This window comes from Fukomys damarensis, unplaced genomic scaffold (assembly GCF_012274545.1).
Source record: "Fukomys damarensis isolate Sample0158 unplaced genomic scaffold, DMR_v1.0_HiC HiC_scaffold_23, whole genome shotgun sequence".
NCBI lineage: Eukaryota > Metazoa > Chordata > Mammalia > Rodentia > Bathyergidae > Fukomys > Fukomys damarensis.
The window spans coordinates 20788864-20809628 of record NW_022900935.1 but is presented as its reverse complement, the minus strand read 5'-3'; the positions used below and the strand labels follow the sequence as shown (position 1 = coordinate 20809628).

Genomic DNA, 20765 nt, shown 5'->3' with positions numbered 1-20765 from the left:
ACACAATGAAGGATTTCTGCAACTACTTCAGAAAGCGGCAATAAAAATGGCATAAGTGTGTTTGCATTGAGGGGAAGTATTTTGAAGGAATTAATGGCATTTAATTTTTAAAAATTTAAACACTCATTCTATTTTCTGATCACATTTTGTAGTCTACCCCCAAACACTCCACCTCACCAAGTAGCACTACCATCCATCCAGGTGCCCCACATCAAAAACTTGGAGTTAGTTTGGACCTTTTTCTTTCTCTCACACCCCAGGTAAAAATCTACTGTCAAACCTGTTGATTTTTGCCTTCAAAATGCAGCCAGAACCCAGTCATCTCCCCCAACCCCACAGCTGACACCCCAGCCAAGTCTGGCTCCTTGCAATGTGTGCCTCTCAGGTTTCCAGTACTTCCAGTACATTACCCTTCTTTGCCCCTCTGATCTTTTCTGACCCCAGCTGTCTGAATGTTTCTTTTAAAACTGCAGGTCACGTGACATCACATTTCATCTCTCCTCTGCTCAAAACCCCAATGCTTGCACTTTTCCTGGTAAAATCCAAAGTCCTTACTGAGGGACGTCAAAACACAGCACAGGCCTCATGCCTTGTTCTTTTTTAATACATGCATCATCTTATTGAATTCATCAATTACTCCCCCAAACCCTGTGAGGTCCTAATGTCACCTCAGGCGAAAAGGCTAAAGCTCCAAGAAGTCACACTGCCCTCTCAGAGACTCTACTAGGGACAGACCTAGGATACAAACCTCAGTCTTTGATATCAAATCCAGTGCTCTCTCTCCTAACACAGGGCAGGACCCTGGGATCTCACATGGGCTCTGCTGCTATCCTGTTGTGTGATTTGGAGACAGGGTTTTGCTAAATTTCCCAGGATGGGCTCAAACTTGGAAACCTCCTGCCTTAGCCTGAAATCACAGGCATATGTCACCAGGCCCGTCCAAACCTACGCTTTTGACAGTGTCTCCCACTGGAGGTCGCAGAAGTCACTATTAACACATAGTGACTAGTCTAAAAGAAGATGTCCTAAGCAACTTGCTGGGACCACTGCCAGCAGGGTGCTAGGAACTCATTCTGTTTTCACATGTTTTATACATACCTTGTAAGGAGCACAGTCCTTCAGGCTCATATTTTGGAAGTTGAAGTCCTGATCAAAATTCAGCATAGACCATCTTTTCCCAACCCAATTTGGGCCTTTGTTTTGTTTTGTTTTTTGGGGTTTTTTTTGTTTGGTTTGGTTTGGTTTGGTTTGGTTTTTTGAGACAGAGTCTCACTATGTAGTGAGACTGACCTGGAACTCACTGGGTAGCCCAGGCTGGTCTTGAACTCACAGTGATCCTCCTGCCTCAGCCTCCCGAGTGCTGGGATTACAGGCGTGCACCACCAGGCCCAGCCTGTTTTGTTTTGTTTTGAGACAGAGTCTCACTATGTAGTGAGACTGACCTGGAACTCACTGGGTAGCCCAGGCTGGTCTTGAACTCACAGTGATCCTCCTGCCTCAGCCTCCCGAGTGCTGGGATTACAGGCGTGCACCACCAGGCCCAGCCTGTTTTGTTTTGTTTTGAGACAGAGTCTCACTATGCAGTTCAGGCTGACCTTAAACTCACTATGATCCTTCTGCCTCAGCCTCCCAAGTGCTGGGATTACAGGTTTGCACCACCACATCTGGCTCTGAATTTGTTTTTAAAACCCCAAATCTTCACCCCAAGGGAGCAGTGGGCATCCTCCCTCCTTGCTTCTCATCCCTCTTCTCCAACTCCCCCTTTACAGTCCCTCATGACTCACTTTGAAGACTTGCTTGTAGGTCAACCTCATGGCACCAAAGACTGTCACCTCCACCAGCGCCATCACTGCCAACTGCACCAAGTTGGCCCTCCCCAGGACAGCCCCCGCCGAGATCAGCACTGACATGGCACTCATGGTGGCCAACCGGACACTGGTGGAGAGAAGGGGAGCCAGGTGACCAGGAGAAAGGATGCCTCTCATTCGTTCACTTGCTCCTCCCACCAACACCTTCTTCCTGCCCCTGCTGAAGGTAGGAAAGACAAAAAGACCAGGTTCTACCACTAGGAGGGCTGCTCTGCTGTTCCAAGTGTCCTTCACCCTGTCCCATACCAGGGTGGTGTCTGTGCGCTGAGAAACAGCTTTGCACACACTCATCCTACAGGAGCCACTCCAAAGCTTTTATATATATGTCACTGAGGTAAGATCTCCCTCTGGGGTCTGACACCTGGAACTTTGCCCAGTGCCCTTCCGATCTGTCCTCACTGCTCACAGATGCTCAATAGAGGGCGCTCTGCACCTACTGGCCCGCCTGCTACTCAGTCACCTGGCAGCCTCATCTTCCCTTCTTTTCTGGGTGGTGGAAGGAAACAAGTTTGGAAAAGTACGAGCTTGCTTTCCTCTTGGGCTTTGCCACCTGAGCAGCTATCTAATCTTACTGTGCCTGTTTCTCCTTCCGGAAAATAAGAATGATTATCCTACTTATCTCAGGGTGGTGGGTGGGGATTTGAAGGAACAGTCTCTGAATGCGTGTGTTTAACACCAAAACAGGCATGAAGGACTTGTCATGAACAGAAGCTGGCATCATGAGCACGATCACTGGTCCCTTTCTTTCCTTGACAAATGAGCTTGGAGCATTCTCAGTGTGAGGATTCAGGAGGAGAAAACCTTTTCTTTTTCTTTTGAGACAGGATCTTTCTATAGAGTGTACACTGGCCTTGAACTTGCTGTATAGCCAAGCCTGGCTCTGAACTAGTGACCCTGATGCCTCAGTCTCCCAAGTGCCAGGATTGCAGGTGTGCACCACCACACCTGGCTGAGAAAGCCATTTTTAGCTGACATCTGGGGAGCTAGGACTTTTCTGCCATAAGAATGTCTGTGCTATGTCACAAAGATAGAGGGGTTCCCAGGAATGAGACAGCGTGCCAACTGGACTCCTCAGACTTTCCCGAGGAGGCGGCTCTGAACCGGATAGTCCACTTTCCCTGGAGCATCTGGGAGTTCACGATGCTGCTACAACAATCACAGTACCTATGATAAAAACGATGTGCCACAGGCTTGTCACTATGTCACCACGTTTAAACCCTGATGCTCCGAGAAACCCTCTGTGAAGTGGCGCGGGGTTACTGTGCAGTCCCCCTTTTGCAGAAGAATACACGGATCCTGGAAGAACTGACAGTTCGGGCAATGACCACACTGGCAGCTGAGGACAAATGTGAGGTTCAAACCCAGCTGGCCTGGATCTCACGTCTGTGCTCTGAAGTTAGGTTCACACAGCTTCCCTGCTGTTTGTTGCCAATACGGTTCCTGCTTGAGACTCAAGGACTTCTGAGGGAAGGTCAAAAAGGGAGAGGGTATGGGGACAGGTCTTATGGGGACCAGGAATTATTCAGAATAAGGTTTTATTCCACATGTCATCATGTCACACAGGCTGTGTCTCTTTTATTTTTGTTTTTTGTGGTACCAGGGATCGAACTCGGGCCCTTGCACTTGCAAGGCAGGCTGCAGAACCACTGAGCCAAATCCCAGGCCCAGGCTGTGTCTCTTTAATGAGTGCTCATTTCTCTGACAAAAGCTGTGTGACCCTGGCCAAATTACTTAACCATTCTGTGCCTCAGTGCCTATAAGGCTGAGCAATGCCTCTGGAGTTGTTGTAAAATGAGTTAATACACGTAAAGCACAATAGAGGTGTTGGTTATTGCTATCTTCATCTAGACAGAGTCCTCTGGAACTTTTCAAAATAAAATTGGAAATATCACTCAGGGATAAGGCTATAACTCAGTAGTTCAGTGCTGATCTAGCGTGTGTAAGGCCTGAGTTGATCCCCAGTACAGAAAAAAAAAATTCATTTAGTGATTTAGCGTTCTTTTTGCTTTCACTTCTTGTTTCAATAAACATTTACTAAATTCTTCCTTTGTGAGGAAACAGAGAAGGACAAAGCTCTGTAAGAGAGGTGCCTGGCCTGCAGGTGCTCATGACAGAGCCAGGATAGTGCCAGGTCAAGTGGCCTGGTTTTGAGTGAGCCAGAGACTGACAGAGGCCTGTCAGTCAGGAGGGAGCCTACTTTGCCAACCTGGAAAGCCACTGGGGTAGCGGTCAGAGCTGGGAGGGCCCAGGTCGGGGGGTGCAGGGCACTTGCTCAGGTGCCAATGGCTCCTTTTCGTTTTTTATGGTCCGAAGAGTCAGAAGAGAGCAGCGCTGCTGTACGTACATCTTGCTTGGGCCTGCTAAGGTGCAGAAAGCTGCCAGCTTGTGTAACCTTATGCCACCAGATTAGGGCCAATACTGTCAGAATCCCTCCAGAGTCCCCTTTGTCACCTCCTAGGTGGACACCAGGGGTTATTCGATCCCTGTAAGGCTTAGTTAGCTCTAAAAGTTTTAAGAAGAAAAAATGTGGGGAGTTCCCCCTAACCCCTGGCCACTGAGAAGCTGATTAGACTGTGTTTCATTTGTGAGCACTCTGGAGTCCATGGGAAAGGATACAGGCAGTTAAAAGCTATCTCTACCACTTAGCTGTGTGACTTTGGTCAAGTCCCTTACCCTCTCTGAGGCTTCATTTCCTTACCTATATTTGAGGTTGGACCCCTACCTGGAAGAGTTAAACAAAATATCTGTGAAATATCTAACACAGCGCCTGGCTCACACAGAGTTGTTCAGTGGCAGTGCCTCACAGGCTCTGGGGATTATCATTGTCTGGGCAAGACAGAAATTCAAAGTTGGATAAAAGTTCTTAAGAGGAAACGTTACTTAGTTCCTTTTATCTAGTGCCTCTGAAAGTATGTAGAATAATCATCACTCAGATTAAACCAGTGAACGCTTACTGACCTCATAGGCTACTTCGTACCTCCTCCTCATCCATACCCACTTATCACCCAGGTAACCACTATGCTGACTTCTGTTACCATGGTTTGGTTTAGTTTTGTGAATCTGTAGCATCTCCAGGTATGGCTGCGGTCTGGTTCTCATCCACCATCATCTGAGGACTGACAGTCCTTTCTTTTTTGGAGGAGAATGGTCTCTTCTGGTGTGACATTTGTTTCTTTTTGTCTATTTTCTGTCTGTCTCTTATGCTGGGAATTGAATCCAGGCCCTTGCACATGTTAGGCAAATAGTCTGCCACTAAGCTAACCCCAACCCTCTCTCTTTTGTTTTGAAACAGGGCTGTGCCCAGGATTCTTTGTCTCAGCCTCCAGAGTAGTTGGGATTATATGTATAAGCCACTGCATCCAGCTCTTTCTTAATTTTATACAAACCGTTGTTGATTGTGTAGCTTTACAAAAGTAATAATAATAATAAATATGGAAGAAGCCAGAGAGGGCTGTAGATCTGGAGGTCTTGTGATACCACCCAGTTGAGGTGTCAGAAAAATATGAGGTACCCAGTGAAATCTGAATATTAAACAATGAATAATCTTTTAGAAGTATGTCCTAAATATTGTATAGCATCAGTGCTAGTAAGAAAGGAAGATGATCCCAACTCTTTCAGAACTCCTTGGACCCCATGTCCTCCATGACTCAAAGCAACCCAGCTGCCATTTGTCACCTGGACAGTTTGATGATCACCTTCCCCTGAAAGGTTTGGCTCAGGAAGCCATCCAGCAGGACTGCCCACTGCACACCAAGGGCCAGCAGGAAGAGGTTGAAGGCCACACTGCTCCAGCCTTGTCTCCGAAAATATGAAGTGACGAAGCCTAAGCCAAGGGCCGCCATGATGGTAAAATCCTGGAGGGCTGCTCAAGGAGGAAAAGGGCCAAGAAAAAGAGGAAGCAGATAAAAGAGAGGGAATGTGAAATGAGAATACATAGAATGGCAAGTAGAAGGGACATGTGAGGTCATTTAAGGTACTCGGTCAGGTCACTTTGCTTCTTTGGGCCTCATTTTTTTCTTCTGAACAATGAGGATAACACACCCATACCGGAGGGCTGAGGTGAGAATTAGGTGAGCTAATGCCGGCTAAGCACTTCAGGCAAGGCCTGGCCCATTATGAATGATCAGGAAATGCAGCAATTATTGTTATTAATAAGCACAATGCCATGCACAAGTGTAGGGCATTGCGATCTGTGCTTAACACATAGTTGACACTCAGGAAAGGTAATTGCTGGCTGTGAATGGGGATCGGGTTCAAATCTTTGGTCATGCTCTTGAGACAATAAAGCCACAGCAGCTGAGTCACTCGATCCAGGTCACAAAGAAAAGAGAAGGCAGAGATAGGCCCAGCGCTCCTGTTGGCAGAGCACAGATCTCTGCCTTCATCACCAGCTTCAAGGTATCTGGAGGGCCAGCAGAAGACACCAAGGTCACCTGGGTTGCCCTCAATTTTCCTGGCCTTTGACTAACACGGTTCCTCAAAGTCACGCCCACTGAAGAATACACACACCCAGGCTGGCACATGGGACTTGGGTGAGTGTTGCTATTTCCAAATCACCCCGGCAGCACAGGGATGTAGAAGGCCCCCGAGGAACAAGCACACACACCTCCCTCCCATTCAACCTCAGGACTTGGGGAGTGGGTATTAGGGAGGGTTTGCTCTTTGTACCTGCTCCCCTGGCATGGGGGTGGTGGGGGTGAGGTACAGGGAATGTTCCATCTCCTGCTTGCATCCTCTTGGCAGTGGAGGTGACTAGGGCACATTTGGCAGAGGGGTTCTTCTGGGGATTGTTCAAATGCCCTCAGGAGCCAAGCAGGAAATGTCAGTATGAGGATTCAGAGTACATCTGGGAGTGGTGAGGCCTGTGGCCAATTGGAAACTACACACCCCAGTTGAGATATTTATATTCGACCTTTTGTGAGACACTCCTGCTAAATGAAACTCATCTGCCATTTTGTAGCAATGCTACATACATAGGGTCCAGACATATTGAAGAGTCTGTGGGTAAGGAGAGTCCTTCATTTTCCTCCCATTTTACCAAAGAGGACCAGAGAGAGGCCATGCCTTCCCAAGCCCATACAGCACACCTGCAGTGCGCCTCAGCTCTGAACTCCTGCTGCAATGTCCTTCTACCACTACAGGCTATCTCTAGCTTTTGTTTTTGTTTTTGAGAAAGGTCTTGTTACGTAGCCCAGGCTGGCCTCAAACTTGTGGCAATCCTCCTGCCTCAGCTTCCCGAGTATTGGGATTACAAGTGTGCACCACCAGCCTGGTTCTCAATATGGTAAAGGACCTTGGGAAAGTCTGTTTCCCTCTCTTGGCCTCAGTTTCCTTCTCTGGGCCCTTACACCTCTAGACTATTTTGAGGAAGGAGAAGGGAAGGGTGGGGAGAGAAGAGTGGTGAGGGCAGAGGTGGCTCTGAAGGTTAAAAAGCCAGAGGAAGGTGATGAGAGTAAGGGAGACTTCTGTCAGCCCAGCTGCTGCCCTGATGCTGGGTGTGGAAGCTCATGGCCTTCTTCCAAGGAAGGCCTCATGTCATCTCTAAGGCAGGAACCATACCCCAGCCAACCAGATAAAATTAGGGCAGCAGTTTCCAGGAGTGGTCAACTGAACCCACGCACCCCAGCCGTTCAGTAAGTAGCATTTGGTTTCAGGCCCCCTCTTTCTGTGCCCCCTGCATCCTCTCACTTCCTGTCCCAGTTTCCTGGGGCTCCAAGGCCCAGATGCCCTCTTCTCACACCTCGTTCCCTGGGTGTCAGCCTCCCCCACTGCTCTGAAGCCACATCGGTGGCCGGTCTCCAGCCTGATAAGCAAGTGGACTGGAAGGTGTTCAGGGGCGATAAGGGGTGCATGTGCTGCAGGGCCCCCCAGGGACTGGGCGAGAAGGGAACTTTACAGTCTAAGTCAGGCCTTTGGGAGAAGTGTGTGAAAACCCCGTGCGACTTGGAGACAGAAGGTCTAACCTGGGAGCGCAGCAATGAGAGGAGGCCATCATCAGCATCATGGGAACAGCCGGTGCACGCAGGGCACCTCTACCCACAGCCTCTACCACAGCAGCCTGTGCACTGGATGCATCTACTGCCCCCATTTTATACCTGGAGAGAGGGAGGCAGAAAGAGCTGCCACACTCACCCAGGTCGCACTGCTGGTAAATCATGGCAGGAGGATTTGAACTCTGATTTTCTGGGCTTAACCACTAGGCCATGCAGAATATATAGTGCAATAGGGAAGGGTGGGCCTCTAAGGCAGGGTGTCGAGCTTCAGATCTTGGCTGTTTCTCTCCGTCCTAGCTTTCTGATCTGTAAAATAGGTGTGAAACATGGCACCTGCTCAGATGCCGTGGGCACTGCTGGCTTGTGCAAATCACTCTGCCCAGCCTTGGGTGCATAGTGACAATAACTACTGCCCACCCCCCGCCATGCCTGCCACTTACTAGCTGTGACTTTGGGCAAGACAGTTTCCTGGCCTGGCCTGATGTTCACTTGCAAAGAGTTCATTTGGATAAATGCTGTTCAGCCCTTCACGTCCATCCACATGAACAGTTGCCCCCTCCAGCCTGCTACCCACAGGGATTCTGAATCTGCCCAACCCACTCTGGCAGCTCCCCTGGCCTGCAAAAATTTGAGCACCAATAGTTCTGAAGCACCAGGTTTTGGGCCGGGCTCCCACCCTGTGCTCTCTCCAGCAAACTGGTAGGACCTCCACAGCTTGGGGGCCATCCCTGGAGCCCCACGCTGCCTCCCTCCCCTACCATTCCCACTCACTTTCACCCAGCAGCAGCCTGGAAAGAGAAAAAGATTTTGTTTCCCAAAGGGGCAGCCCAAGGTGAGATGTGGGAAGTGCCAGGGTTTGGGGATTTACACGGCCCTTGGAATCCTTTGTCTTCTTGTATCCCAGGTGGTGTCTATAGCACAGGACCCTGACTTGTAGCACATCAGTCTAGCTTTAGTAGTTCTCAAACTTCTGCGTGCATTGGAATCACTCAGAGGGCTTGTTAAAGCACATATTGCTGGACCCCATCTCCAGAATTTCTGATCAGTAGGTCATAAATTTCCAGTAAGTTCCAGCAAACCCTAACCCTAACTTACATTTCTAATAAGCTCTGATAAGTTCCCAGGGGATGCAGAGGCGACTGGTCTGGGGACCACACAGGGAACTACAGGCCCAGACTATTCTAAAAGTGCTTGTAGAGTCTGCAACTCTGCAATTAGTTAATATTCAGATCTATTCAGAAACCTCCCTGTACTTGTTCAGAATGCCAGTCTCAAGCCTCTCAACTTTGGAAGGTGTCCAGGGCGTGGGGGGGAAGTATTAGACCACTGTTTCTTCATATTTATCATGCAGCAATGAATGGAAAGGTTTTGTTTGTTTTTTTTAAATCTGACTACTATGGAAAATTTTAAGCCTAGAGAAAATACCATAGTAATTCTATGTACCAATTTCCACCATGGAACCAACCTTATTACTATCTTTCTCTACTTTTTATTTTCCTCTGGAACAAGGCAAACCTTTGATATAGAGCAATTTCAGTATGCTTCTGTAACTGATAGAGCCTTTAAAAAGCCATTATGCTTTTGTCATGCCTAACAAAATTAGCAACCATTCCTGAATACCAGACAATATTCATGCTATATTCAAATTTCCTGACTGTCTCAAAAGTATCCTCTTAGAATTGGCATGCTTGAATAATTTATTATCGTTTACATGGTCATGATTAGATCAAATGGATCGACAGGTTAAGTTACTTCAGTTTAACTCACCTTCACAAAGTAGACAAAGGGCTTAAACAACTCCTACAAAGAAATACAGATTAGAGGCAGAACAACAATGACAGCCGAGGGAAAACAAGAAGAGGAGAGAGAGCCTGTGCCAACCCTTTGCCAGTTGCATTCCAAGTTTTAAAAAAATGTCAGTCCAATCAGAATGGGCAGGAAGTCAACCAAGGTGATTTGAAATGATTAAGATGCCGAGGAATGGATTTGCATCCACTATCATCAGTGCTAACAGTGGAGCCCACTGGAGATTGACTAATACCATCATGATTAGTAGTTTGAAAATACATATTAAATACATATCTCCTTTAAATTTTTTAATTAATATGTATTAAAATGTACTTTTTTTTCTTTTTTGAGGTGGGGGTCTCACTATGCTGCTCTGAATTTCTGGGCTCAGGGGAACTTCTGCCTCAGCCTCCCAAGTTGCTTGAACTACAGGCACACTCTGTGGTGGTGAGGCCCAGCTTAGTACAAAAGATATTAACGTGGAAGTCTCTGAGGATAACATATGCACACAGAGCATGCTCAAAACACGGTGTGCGCAATCAGCAGTGTAAAGTTTCCTGGCCGATACGATAAGACAGTCTCCACACTGGTCTCAGGCCCCAAGCCATACCACTAGCTTGGAATGGCTTTCTCTGTAGCCCCAACTCAAGCTCATCATATTCCTGCTTCTTGCCAAGTCAGCAGAACAAAGGTCAAACTCTTTACTTAACCTCATGGATCCACCACCACCTGCTTCCCTCTTTAGGTTCTGGCCACACTGCACTCTTGAACCGTGGCCCAGTTCACCTCATGTGTGTGCACACAGAGGGCTCCTATTGGGCTTTTGCTCCTTTCCCGACTCCCACTGAGCCTTCCAGTCTTGGCTGGACAGTCACTTCCCTCCAGAAGCCCTCCCTGACAGCATCGTATTCCCTCCTCTGTGCTTCCCTACAAAGTGAGCTTCTGAGAAGACTATAAACCTATTTTAGCAACATGGTATAGAGGTGAAGAACACAGGTTCTGGGGCCAATCTTCAGGTTTGGATGAGTGTTCCTATACCTACCAGTTATGGGACAAGTAACTCAATCCTGCTGTAATAAGAGGCCATGAAACACAATGTTTAAATGAATGGAAATTAAAAACAGGATGTCTATGTTCAAATTGCTAGCTGAGCGACTTTGGGCAAATCACTAATTTCCTGATGTGACAAACAGAGGTGCTAATAAGCCCTACCTCATAGCATTGTTGTGAGAACTCAATGTGAAGCATTTGAAATGGGACCTGGTACAGAGTAAGCACTCAATAAATGTCAGCTCTAGTCTTCATGTGCCTGGAGCCGTCACTGGATGTAAGACATGACTGAGAGGAGAAACAAATGAATGCACCGAATTGTAATGAATATTGGATTGGGTTAAAAAGAACCAAAGTAAAGTGAAATGCATTAAAATTGTACCCCAATCTTGCTTGTCTGGCACTGAGAGCCAGCTTGGTAACAGGTGTAGATTCCCTCCCTATATCATGTCTGTCCTAAACACCTCTGCAGGGGTTCCTGGACATCTTCCTTCCCTTTGTGTCCAGTGAACTAGTCAGTTCACGTCACTTAGGAGCAAGTCAGCACCCAATCAGGCTAAGGCTACATCTTCACTTTATGGACAGCCTAAGGAGGACCACCCACTATCATAAGCAACTCATCAGCCCACTGAGATGCTTGAGACACATCTCAGTTTTTTACAAAAGCAAAGTCACACCACTGTGGACATCTGTCTTGTCATAGTTGTTCTCATCACTGTCTGGGGATGTTTTTAGCTGCACATAAAATAACCACCATCCTACACTCCCCTTTAGCCATTCCTCCTGGCTCAGATTTGCAGACAGAATGCAGACTTCCCAGCTCCTAAGTGAGAAGAAGGCAGAGGAGACTGGACAGCGGAGTGCAGAAAAGAGCCACAGACACCTCCTAAAGGGAAACGATTTTCAGCTAAAGAGAGAGACGTGGGAGGGGAAGCAGAGAAGCAGAGAATTAAGACCAACTTGGCCCAGGGGATTTGGGGAACACAAGAGAGAGGGACCCTCGCTCTGCATGGACAAATTCAGGCAGGCTTCACAGAAGAGGTGATGCCCAGGCTTCTCCTAAAGGACTGCCTGCTTTGCTGGCTGGTCCCTGGTACAATCCATGGAAGACGAAAGAGGAATCCCTTTCCTCGGGAATTCTGTGGAAAGGAACAGCTGTGCCCTTGAGAACCACAGACCTCCCCCGTCCCTGGGCCTTACTGGCTCTGTGACCACTTCTTCAGCGAACTCTCACCTTGATAGGTCCCCAAGAGCTTCTTATCATTTGGCGAGGCGTCATAGGAGGCGAAAAAGGCGAAGATGAGAATGAGAGCTGCCTCCAACGTCAAGACCCACAGGGGCAGGCAGCAGCGCACAGACCGCGGGTAGCTGGAGCCCATCCTGCGTCCCTCTCTGCACATGGTCCGCCAGCGGCAGCCTCGTCCGCGTCCCCGCACCCACTTGAGGCACCGATAGGGGAGACACGCGCCAAAACCTTATCTCAGGCCACAAGGCTGGCTTCGCTGGCCTGTCTGTGGAGTAAACATGAAGCAGAAGGACCAAGAGGGGACAGGAGAAGTGATGCATTCATTCGGCATTATTAATTCACCCAGCATGTAGTATCTTTGCTCCTACTGTAAGTCCTTCCTGTGCTCGGTTCAAAGGAAGGAATTCTGTTCACTCCATACCCAAGCACTCTAAGCCTCCTTTCCTCATTATTTCAGCGCATCTTCACCAATCCTTGTCTTAAAGTAGGGACTGGCTGGGCTGTGAATACAGCTCAATACAAGAGTACCTGCCTCAAAGACTTCCATCTCTAACCACACAAAACAAACAAAGAAACAAAAAATGCAAGGAATAGATCAACACTCCTATTTTGCAAAAGGGGAAAGTGGCTCCAAGGGAACTTTAAGTTGGCAAAATTTTGCTGTAAAATTTTACCCTAAGCTAGACATGACAGGCATCCGTAATCCCAGCCCTCTGGGAGGCTAGGGCAGGAGGACTGCAAATTCAAGGCCAGCCTGGGCAGTTTAGCAACTTCGTAAGACCCTGTCTCAAAATAAAAAATAAAAAGGGGCAAGGATGCCGCTCAACATGAAGACCCTGGGTTCATTACTTGGAGACAACAAAACATTAAAAACATTTTTCTGTAGTCTAACCCTATAACAGAAAGGGCATCCAATGAGTCCTTGTCAAGAGCATTTTGAATGAATGGAATCAATGAATGAGAGCAAAGTACTATACTAAGTGGTGGGGGAGATGCAGACAGGACTCAGGCAGACCTGACTGTTCAGGTAGCTGATTAAAATGACCTCTATATTTGAATGTATATTTCAATCTACTCATTTTAATGGTAGATGGAGATAAGAAAGAAGGTTTAAGTTTGGCTCTAGTAAAAACCTGCAGTGGTACTGACCAGGTCCTGTGCTGGAAGTTGGCCCCACCTCCGGATACCTCCTCACAGAGCAGCCCAGGACTCTGCCTGGGGCATAAAATACCACAGTGCATTTAAGGAAGGCCACCTGCCTTAGCACCCCTTCTCACAGCAGGGACTTGGGGGGCCTGGGATTTGACCTGACCCAGCAACTAACTTTTCCTATGGCTCTATGCGTGCGCTTAGCACAAGTTTCTTTTTTTTTTTGTACTGGGGATCAAACTTGGGACCTTGTGCTTGCAAGGCAGGTGGCGGAACCACTGAGCTAAATCCCCGGCCCAACATCTGCTCTTAATAGGTACCAAGGAAGGAGAGGAGGGAGGACAAGGTTGACTCCAGCTACTGAGTATACACTGAATGTGTGGACCCAGAGAATAAAGCCAGGCTAGGAGTGTAGGGAGGCAAACTGGCACTCAACACGAGTGGATTGACCTTTACTACAACTGTCCAGGGAAAAAGACGGCTCATGTGGTGGTGAGAAGTCTGTAACTAGATGATCGCAAGCAGAAGCTGTTGGTTAATTATTAGAGATGTCTTGGAACACCCAGGAGGATCCTGACAGTTGATCTATAGATGAAGAAATTAAGACCCAGAGAGGCCATATCCAAGGTCATAGAGTCAGTTAATATCAGTCACTTATTGCTCAGTACAGTTTTATTCACAGAAATAAAAATTGAGAATAATTTAACAGCCCAATAACAGGGGATTGGTTAGGTAAACAATAGGACATACAACTTGTCACTAATATGATGGTTCTGAACATATGCAAGAAAAGCCAGAGGAAAATGCAATTTATCAAAAGTGGCTCATGGTGGTACACACCTATAATTCCAGCTACTTGGAAAGCTGAGGCAAGAGGATCTCAAGGCTGGCCTGGGCAATTTATTGAGACATGGCATATATGTATATTTACTAGCTTAGAGATAGAGCACTTGCTTAGCATGTTTGAGGCCCTGGGCTCAATCCCCAGTACTGAAAAGAAAAAAATGAAAAAGTCACAAGATATACTATTTGGTAAAAGAGTAAATTACAGAGCAATATGTAGTACAGTGCTACTCGGTTTATGAACTTCTTTCCACATTTCTGGTTACAAACTGAATTGGATGAGAATCATATCAAATTTCCCCATAAGGGCAACATTGAACCTAACCGCTGAACTTGATTCAGTTCTTGTACAATGCAGTTTGCAATCAGAATTGTGGAGAAAATTCAGTTTGTGGATCGGGGTACCACCATATATTCTCATTTTTATAAAATAATAACAATGTTAGCACATGCATAGTTAAAAGTTGGCTTCAAGCCCGAAAACACTGCTTACTTTTGTCTTACACATTTTCAGAGCTAACCTAAGCACTTACCATAGCCAGGCACTGTTCTAAGCATTTTGCATGTCTTAAGTTACAAAGAAGGAAACAGAAGCAGGGAAGAGTTTAGTGACTTGCCCAAGGCCACAAGGCTGTAAGTAGTAGGGTTGGAAATTTAACCTAGGCAGTCCAACACACCTGTGTTTAACCTCTTACCTCTAATCTGAATTACTTCTTTTTCCAATTCTAAAAGTCCAAAGACATGGGATTCCAAGCCCTCTGCTACCCCAGCAGCAAATATGGGAGAAGACCCCACAGCTCAGACATCTCCATTGTCTCCATGGTCACCTCTGGTTTTGATTTCTAGTCTCCTTCTGGCAGCCTGCACTGCTTATAAATTGAGTTTCTATAAGAAGGAACTCCTCTGGGCAGGGGGCAAATGAACGTGACCTGTATTGGCCTGGACCCAGGACTAGGTAGCCAAGTATCCACCTGCCAAGGGCACCAGATGTCTGCTAAAGCAACACCAAAGACTTTCAGGCTCTGCCAGCCCCGGTGGTGAGCTTACCAGCTGGCAAACTCAGCCGGGAGCAGCTGGCTCCATGGGACCCCCAGCTCCTGTGCACCCCCTGATCCTGCCCTAGCAAGGAAGGCGCAGGGACCCCTTGCTTGGCAGGGGACTCACAGAACACAAGGTTTCCACCAATAAAGGGACAGGCCCCAGACTTGGCCGCTCCAGCAGATCTGTCAGAGTAGAGCTTTTGCTCTTCTCCTCTCCTGTTTCTTGATGCCAGCTCGACTCGTTCTGTTTCTAGATCTACAAGGCAAGTCAGCTGGTGCCAAAAGTACAGGAGAGCTAAGCTAGATGAGTCCAAAACCAAACACCACAAAATGTTAATTGTTGAATCTAGCTGGGAAGCGTTTGGCTTTTCAGTTCTTTCAATTTGTTTGTGGGGGGAGGGTTTATATTGGAAACATTTTCATAGTAAAATGTTGGCATAAAGCACTTCGTGCACCTGCTGTTCCCTCTGCCCGAAATGCTCATCCAGTCAGGTGCCTGCTTGTTCCTGCCCTCACCTGAGATTTTTTTCTCCACTGAAAATCAAGTCAGGACGTTTCCCTGACTGCACAGTTTTTAAAAAGCAGTATTAATCCCCTTCCTCATATGAGGGTTCCTGGTGCTCCCCCAAATTCAGTTTCTTCATAGCACTTAACTACCATCTGTCACAGTGCGTACTTTCACATTTGTAGATCATCTGTAGAGCATCTGTAAATCATCCTTCTTCCCCTTCAAGACACTGAGCAATATGAGAACAGGGGCTTTTTTTTTTTCTTTTGGGGCTAGGGATAAAACTGAGGACAAGACACACATGAGATAAGCACTCTATTACTGAGCTATACCCCCAGCCCTGAGAACAGGAATGTTTGACTGCTGTAGTCCCTGTGATATCCTCGGCATCAGGTGCACAATAAATATTTGTTGAATGAATAAGTTACCATTTTTGGAATGCCAAGCACCAGACCAAGCGTTCTGCACACATGATTTCATTTAATCTCCCCTGTAAAGCTGAGTATATGCACCATTACCCCTGTTTTACAGTTGAGGAAACTGATGCCCAGAGAGGTGATGCCAGCACCTAAAGTCACACAGCTAATAAATGGTAGAGCTAGGACCAAACCCAGATCGAGCTGACTCTTGACTGCTTTGCAATTCTGCCTCCCAAGTGACTAAAGCACCCATAATCTTAGTTTCCTTATGAGTCAAGTAAGATGACCTGCTCTGCTTTTCTCCTGGTTTATCACAAATGTGAAAATGTCTAGGCATGACTGGAAGCTGTGTTTTACAAATGAAGGTAGGCAGGTGGCTTCCTGATGGAGGCATCCTGGTCTGAGGGACCAGCCACTCACCCCTAGAGGCAGAAACTCAAGTCAGAGAGCCCACCTCTTTCTCATGAAATCAACAGTTTCTGGAGTTTCTGTAAAACCGTGAACATGTGCCTTGCTCTCCTCTCCTGAGTCCATCAGAGTGCAGGCAGTGTCCAGTGACATAGGCACTACCTGGAAGTTTGTCCACACTAGGGTGTGACCTTGTTCTGGACATGCCTGGCTAAAGGGTACCTAAGTCAATCACTCATTCATTTAACATCCATGAGCTGTGTGGGCTTAGGCAACCTGGGTTCAAAACCTTGCTCCGCGATTCATTAGCTGTGTGATCTTGGGCAAGGCAATCAATCTTTCCGAGTCTGTTTCCTTGCCTGTGAAGTGGAAGAGATCAGTGTCAATCCCATAAAGTTGTTGTGAAGATTAAGTGAGGCAGCCCATTGTCAAATGTGTAGTACATGTTGCCGAAGCTTAGTAACCATTATTAGCACACAAATATGGCATATTTACTGTAGAAAACTTTGAAAATACAGAGATACATGTAGCTTATATAAAATGTTTGACTTTAATATTCCTAAAAATAGCACATTTTGTGCATGTATTCTTTCAAGCAATTTTCTATTCATGTGGAGTAATGTCCCTTTTTTCCCACGCAAACATGGGATGATACAGTATGTTTCCACAACACGAAAATCTTTCTGTGACACTATTAGCATGGTGGCCAAGAGCTTACGCTCTGGCAGGAGACTTCTACAGTTTGAATCCTAACTCTGTCACATACTGTGTGATCTGAGGCAAGTGACTTAACTCCTCTGTGCCACAATTTTCTTTTCTGAGTATGGTGTCAATAATAATCTCTACTTCGTAGGGTTATTATGAGGATTAAAACAGAATGTGTAGGTAGCTGGAGCAGTGACTACAATAGTAAGTGCCGTATATAGTCATTCTCCATGTTATTCTGACTTCTGTGGTGGTAAAGATGTGTGATAATCTGTTTGCACCGCCCTCTTTGTGGGATATCTGGGATGTTTCCAAACTGTCCCTGTTCTAAACACTACAGCAAACTCCCTCTACTGACAGAGTTCTCTGTGGAATACAGGTACCTGTGTAAGAGTTAGCTATCCTGGTGTCTGGACTTGGCTGTGATTCCCATAGGGACAAGGCTCCAGGCAGCTGGGCCAGCCCTGGATGGTGGGCTTTAGGTAACAGAAGCTGGTGAGCAGGTGGGGAGGCTGTTTCCTTCTTTGTGGAACATGATCTCTCTCCAAGGCCCTTCTGAGATCAGCTGAAGCCTAAAGGCAAATCCCACTAAGGATCTCCTCTGATTCCTGATGGGTGAAGTAGGGGAGCTGGAGTCGCTCTGGGAGGAGGCCTGCCTCAGGTCAGCCTGCTTCTATACCCTTAGAACCCTATAGGGTCATCTCTGGGATCAGAGGGAAAGGATGGCATTTGGCTAGAGCCAGAAGGGTTTCAGTTGAGGGTAGGCCAGGAAAAAAGAGTTGGTCTGGAGGAGCGAAAGAAAATGAAGGTCATCCTACCCTGCCCTACCCATTTTCTTACGCCCACCAACCACCAGATCACTAATTCTAAACCTTGATGCTAAATGCAGCTCCATAGCGTATGTCTGTAGCCTCAGGGATTGATCTTGCTCAGCTTGTGCTTGAGCTAAATCACTCTATCAAGAACCTCATTTTTGGTATGCCATTTTTTGAAACCTAAATTTTGTCTTCTGTACAATGGAGCTAACATGCTCTTCTTTGTAACATAGGGAAAGAAGTGGATCCAAAGGGGATCCTGACTCAAGCAAGGATGCCAGTGATTGGCCATCTGAATTGGGATTGGAATCCAGACCTCCAGACCTTTGGATTGCTTCTTCTCAGGTCATCACTCTGAGATTGTCTTTGACCTTTCTGTTCCCATGTAGCTCTGGAGCTCAGTCACACCTTCACATCCTTCCTACCCACTGCATACTTCCACCGCAGCACAGGATGCCCACATCCGGAGTCTTGACGGCAGCCTAGATTGTGAGTTCCAGAGAACCAGCACATGTCCCCAGTGTCTGTGTCATCTTCCTTCTGGATTACTAACCTGTCTATTCCACAGTGTGTCATGGTGCTATCAACAGAGACAAAACACAAAGTAGAAGGATCACAATTAAGGCCTCTCACCCCATGGGAAATGACTTAGCTGGCCCAGGTAATCTGGAAATTTGCAACATGGGGAGGATGGATAGCCAGGTAAGGGTCCCCATGGAGTCTGAAGCCAGGACCTAACCAACCTGTCCATGCTAATGCCTCTAACCATATTGATTAGGCCCTGCCTATATCCTCCTCCTTGGCAGCTGAAGCCTGTTTTTGCTGCTCCAAGAAGAGCATTCTGTTCATATCCTTTCTCAGTGACAGACAGGCCCTGGTAAAACTGTGAGCTCTCAGAGTTTCCTATGTTTGGCCACGCAGTGCCACTTTTATCAACATGTTGGAGTAGAGGTGAAGGATGAAAGATAAGTGTACTATTAAAGAGCAGTTACTTGCTTTATCTACCACGTCTGGCTCTGAATGCTTACTATCCTCCAAGCCTTAAAACAGACAGACTTGAGATAATCAGAGGCTCTGAGAGATCCGAGACTTGCCCAAGCTAGTAGGTGCCCAAGCTGGAATTTCAACCCTGGACTGAAAAAGCAGGCACCCTTGCTATTTTTCTAAACTACATTTCTGCAAGGCATGGATCTGATCCCCAACAAGCTTTTTGTCTAGGTGGATGGCTAAGTCTCATTTAAGAAACAACATGCTAGAAGGAACTTGGATAGAGATGCTGTGGGTGGGAGGAAGGCAAGAAGAAAAGCGTGCTTAAGAAGAAAGACTTGCTTGCTTGGGAGGCCTGGATAGGGAGGGTTAAGTCCCCATGGCATGTTATGGATGCCATAAGAGAATGGGTTTCCTCTTCTCTAGACAATGGGGGAGTCTTTGAAGGTTTGTGAACAGGAGAAAGCAACAGAGAACACTATTGAGAACATTGCATTGGTGTAACCTGTAAGTTCCTAATTGGCTTAAGTGTTGATTAAAGGGGGGTTCACAGCACTGGAAAAAGTCAATTGTGTCGCAGGACAAAACAAGATGGCATCGACTTGCTGGAGGTTTTTAAAATGTGAAGACTAACTGCTTCATTGTTGTTGAAAGGTTTAGCTGGTAAAGTCACTTGATAAGATATTTTGCAACCACCAGAAATATTTAAGAAGGGTGCATAATAACATGTAAAATGTTTATGCTAAGTAAAGTACAGGATACAAAGTTAAATTTCTAGTATGACCACTACTCTACTTTGAAAGTAATAATATTAGCCATGGAAGAAAATACGGGGCGGGGGGGAAGAAAACACAATATAATGCTAACAACGGTTGTGTTAGGAGATCCATGCGCGCCCACCCCCCATCCAAAACTATTTTCCTACATGTTTTTTCTGATATTTTCGAATGGCATAAAATACTCTTTTCTTCTCTTAAAAAAACTATTTGTTGTCTTTTCTAATTGTTGTTTTGCCATACTTATAAGGCGGGGGAGTTAAGGGAAGTAAGCAAACAGAAACGAAACACCCAGCACGTCGCCTGGCCCAACGTCGGCACTCAAGGAGAATTAGGTGAGAAGGGTCTCTGGTCCGGCGTCCTCGCCTCGCGGGAACCTCGCCGAAGCACGGACCTGTCAAGCATCCCCTTACCTGGGGACAACACGCCCGACAGCTCTCAGCCTGCCCCGCCGCGCCAGGACACACACCCTCAACAGCCTTGCACGACGTCTGGCGCACCCACGGCTCCGCCCCGTGACGTGACCGGAGGCGGAACTTCAGAGGCCCGCCCCTCAGCCCCGCTGATTGGCTGTAGCGCTGTCACCACGTCGCGGGAAGCTGGCTGGCTGTGTGTGTTATGTGTGGGGTTTGCTTTGTCATTCGTACCCTCCTCGCGCTCTGACGCGGCGGACCTGGCCGAGCGCTCCAGCTCCTGCAGAAAGAACCCCGGCGCTGCTCCCGGGGCGCTCCCTTACATAATGACATGATTGACTGAAGCACATGTCCGCTCAGAAATCCCGCACGTCGCAAACCCGGGCCACCCGATTCATACATTGTAGATGAGAGCCTACAGAGCCACACAGCACAGATTATCACACAACGAAACATAGTCCAATATCATGAGGTGTACCTTCGCAACTAGGCATAATATAGGATTATATTTATAGGGCCTATTTATAAGCCTCTATTTAAATCTCCTCTGATAGGCCCAGCCACGGGTCCAGGCAAATTATGATTGGCGCATTCTTCTGTCCTTCAAAGAGGCGGGTTCAATTGTCCGTTTTGCTTTAGTGGGTACTGCGATTGGGTGTCAGAGCCAGAGAGGCTTCTTCGATTGGTTCTTCGGGCCGTCTGTCGGAGACGAGGAGGCGGGGCAGGCGGCTGGCTGGTGCTGGGCGGGCGGGCCCCG

The 20765-nt window shown here is 47.1% G+C and overlaps 2 protein-coding genes across 6 annotated transcripts in view; one reads left to right on the top strand and one right to left on the bottom strand.

The window, feature by feature from the left end:
* Positions 1-20089, bottom strand: part of Rhce (Rh blood group CcEe antigens) — a 42220-nt gene extending 22131 nt beyond the window's left edge. The window contains exons 1-4 of one of the 5 annotated variants that reach the window (XM_010633541.2): positions 20009-20089; positions 8001-8167; positions 5544-5730; positions 1785-1935 (exon numbers count right to left, since the gene is read on the bottom strand). In XM_010633541.2, the coding sequence (XP_010631843.1) occupies positions 1785-1935; positions 5544-5730; positions 8001-8025 (363 nt within the window). In that variant the 5' untranslated portion in view covers positions 8026-8167; positions 20009-20089. Of the gene's footprint in view, positions 1-1784; positions 1936-5543; positions 5731-8000; positions 8168-9628; positions 9646-11933; positions 12442-20008 lie in introns of those variants that run through there. The other 4 variants (XM_010633547.2, XM_010633552.3, XM_010633540.2 and 1 more) reach the window with 4 other exon arrangements.
* Positions 18514-20765, top strand: part of Maco1 (macoilin 1) — a 66657-nt gene continuing 64405 nt past the window's right edge. The window contains exons 1-2 of the mRNA XM_010634863.3: positions 18514-18534; positions 19846-20319. Coding sequence (XP_010633165.1) covers positions 18514-18534; positions 19846-20319 — 495 coding nt within the window. The remainder of the gene's footprint in view (positions 18535-19845; positions 20320-20765) is intronic.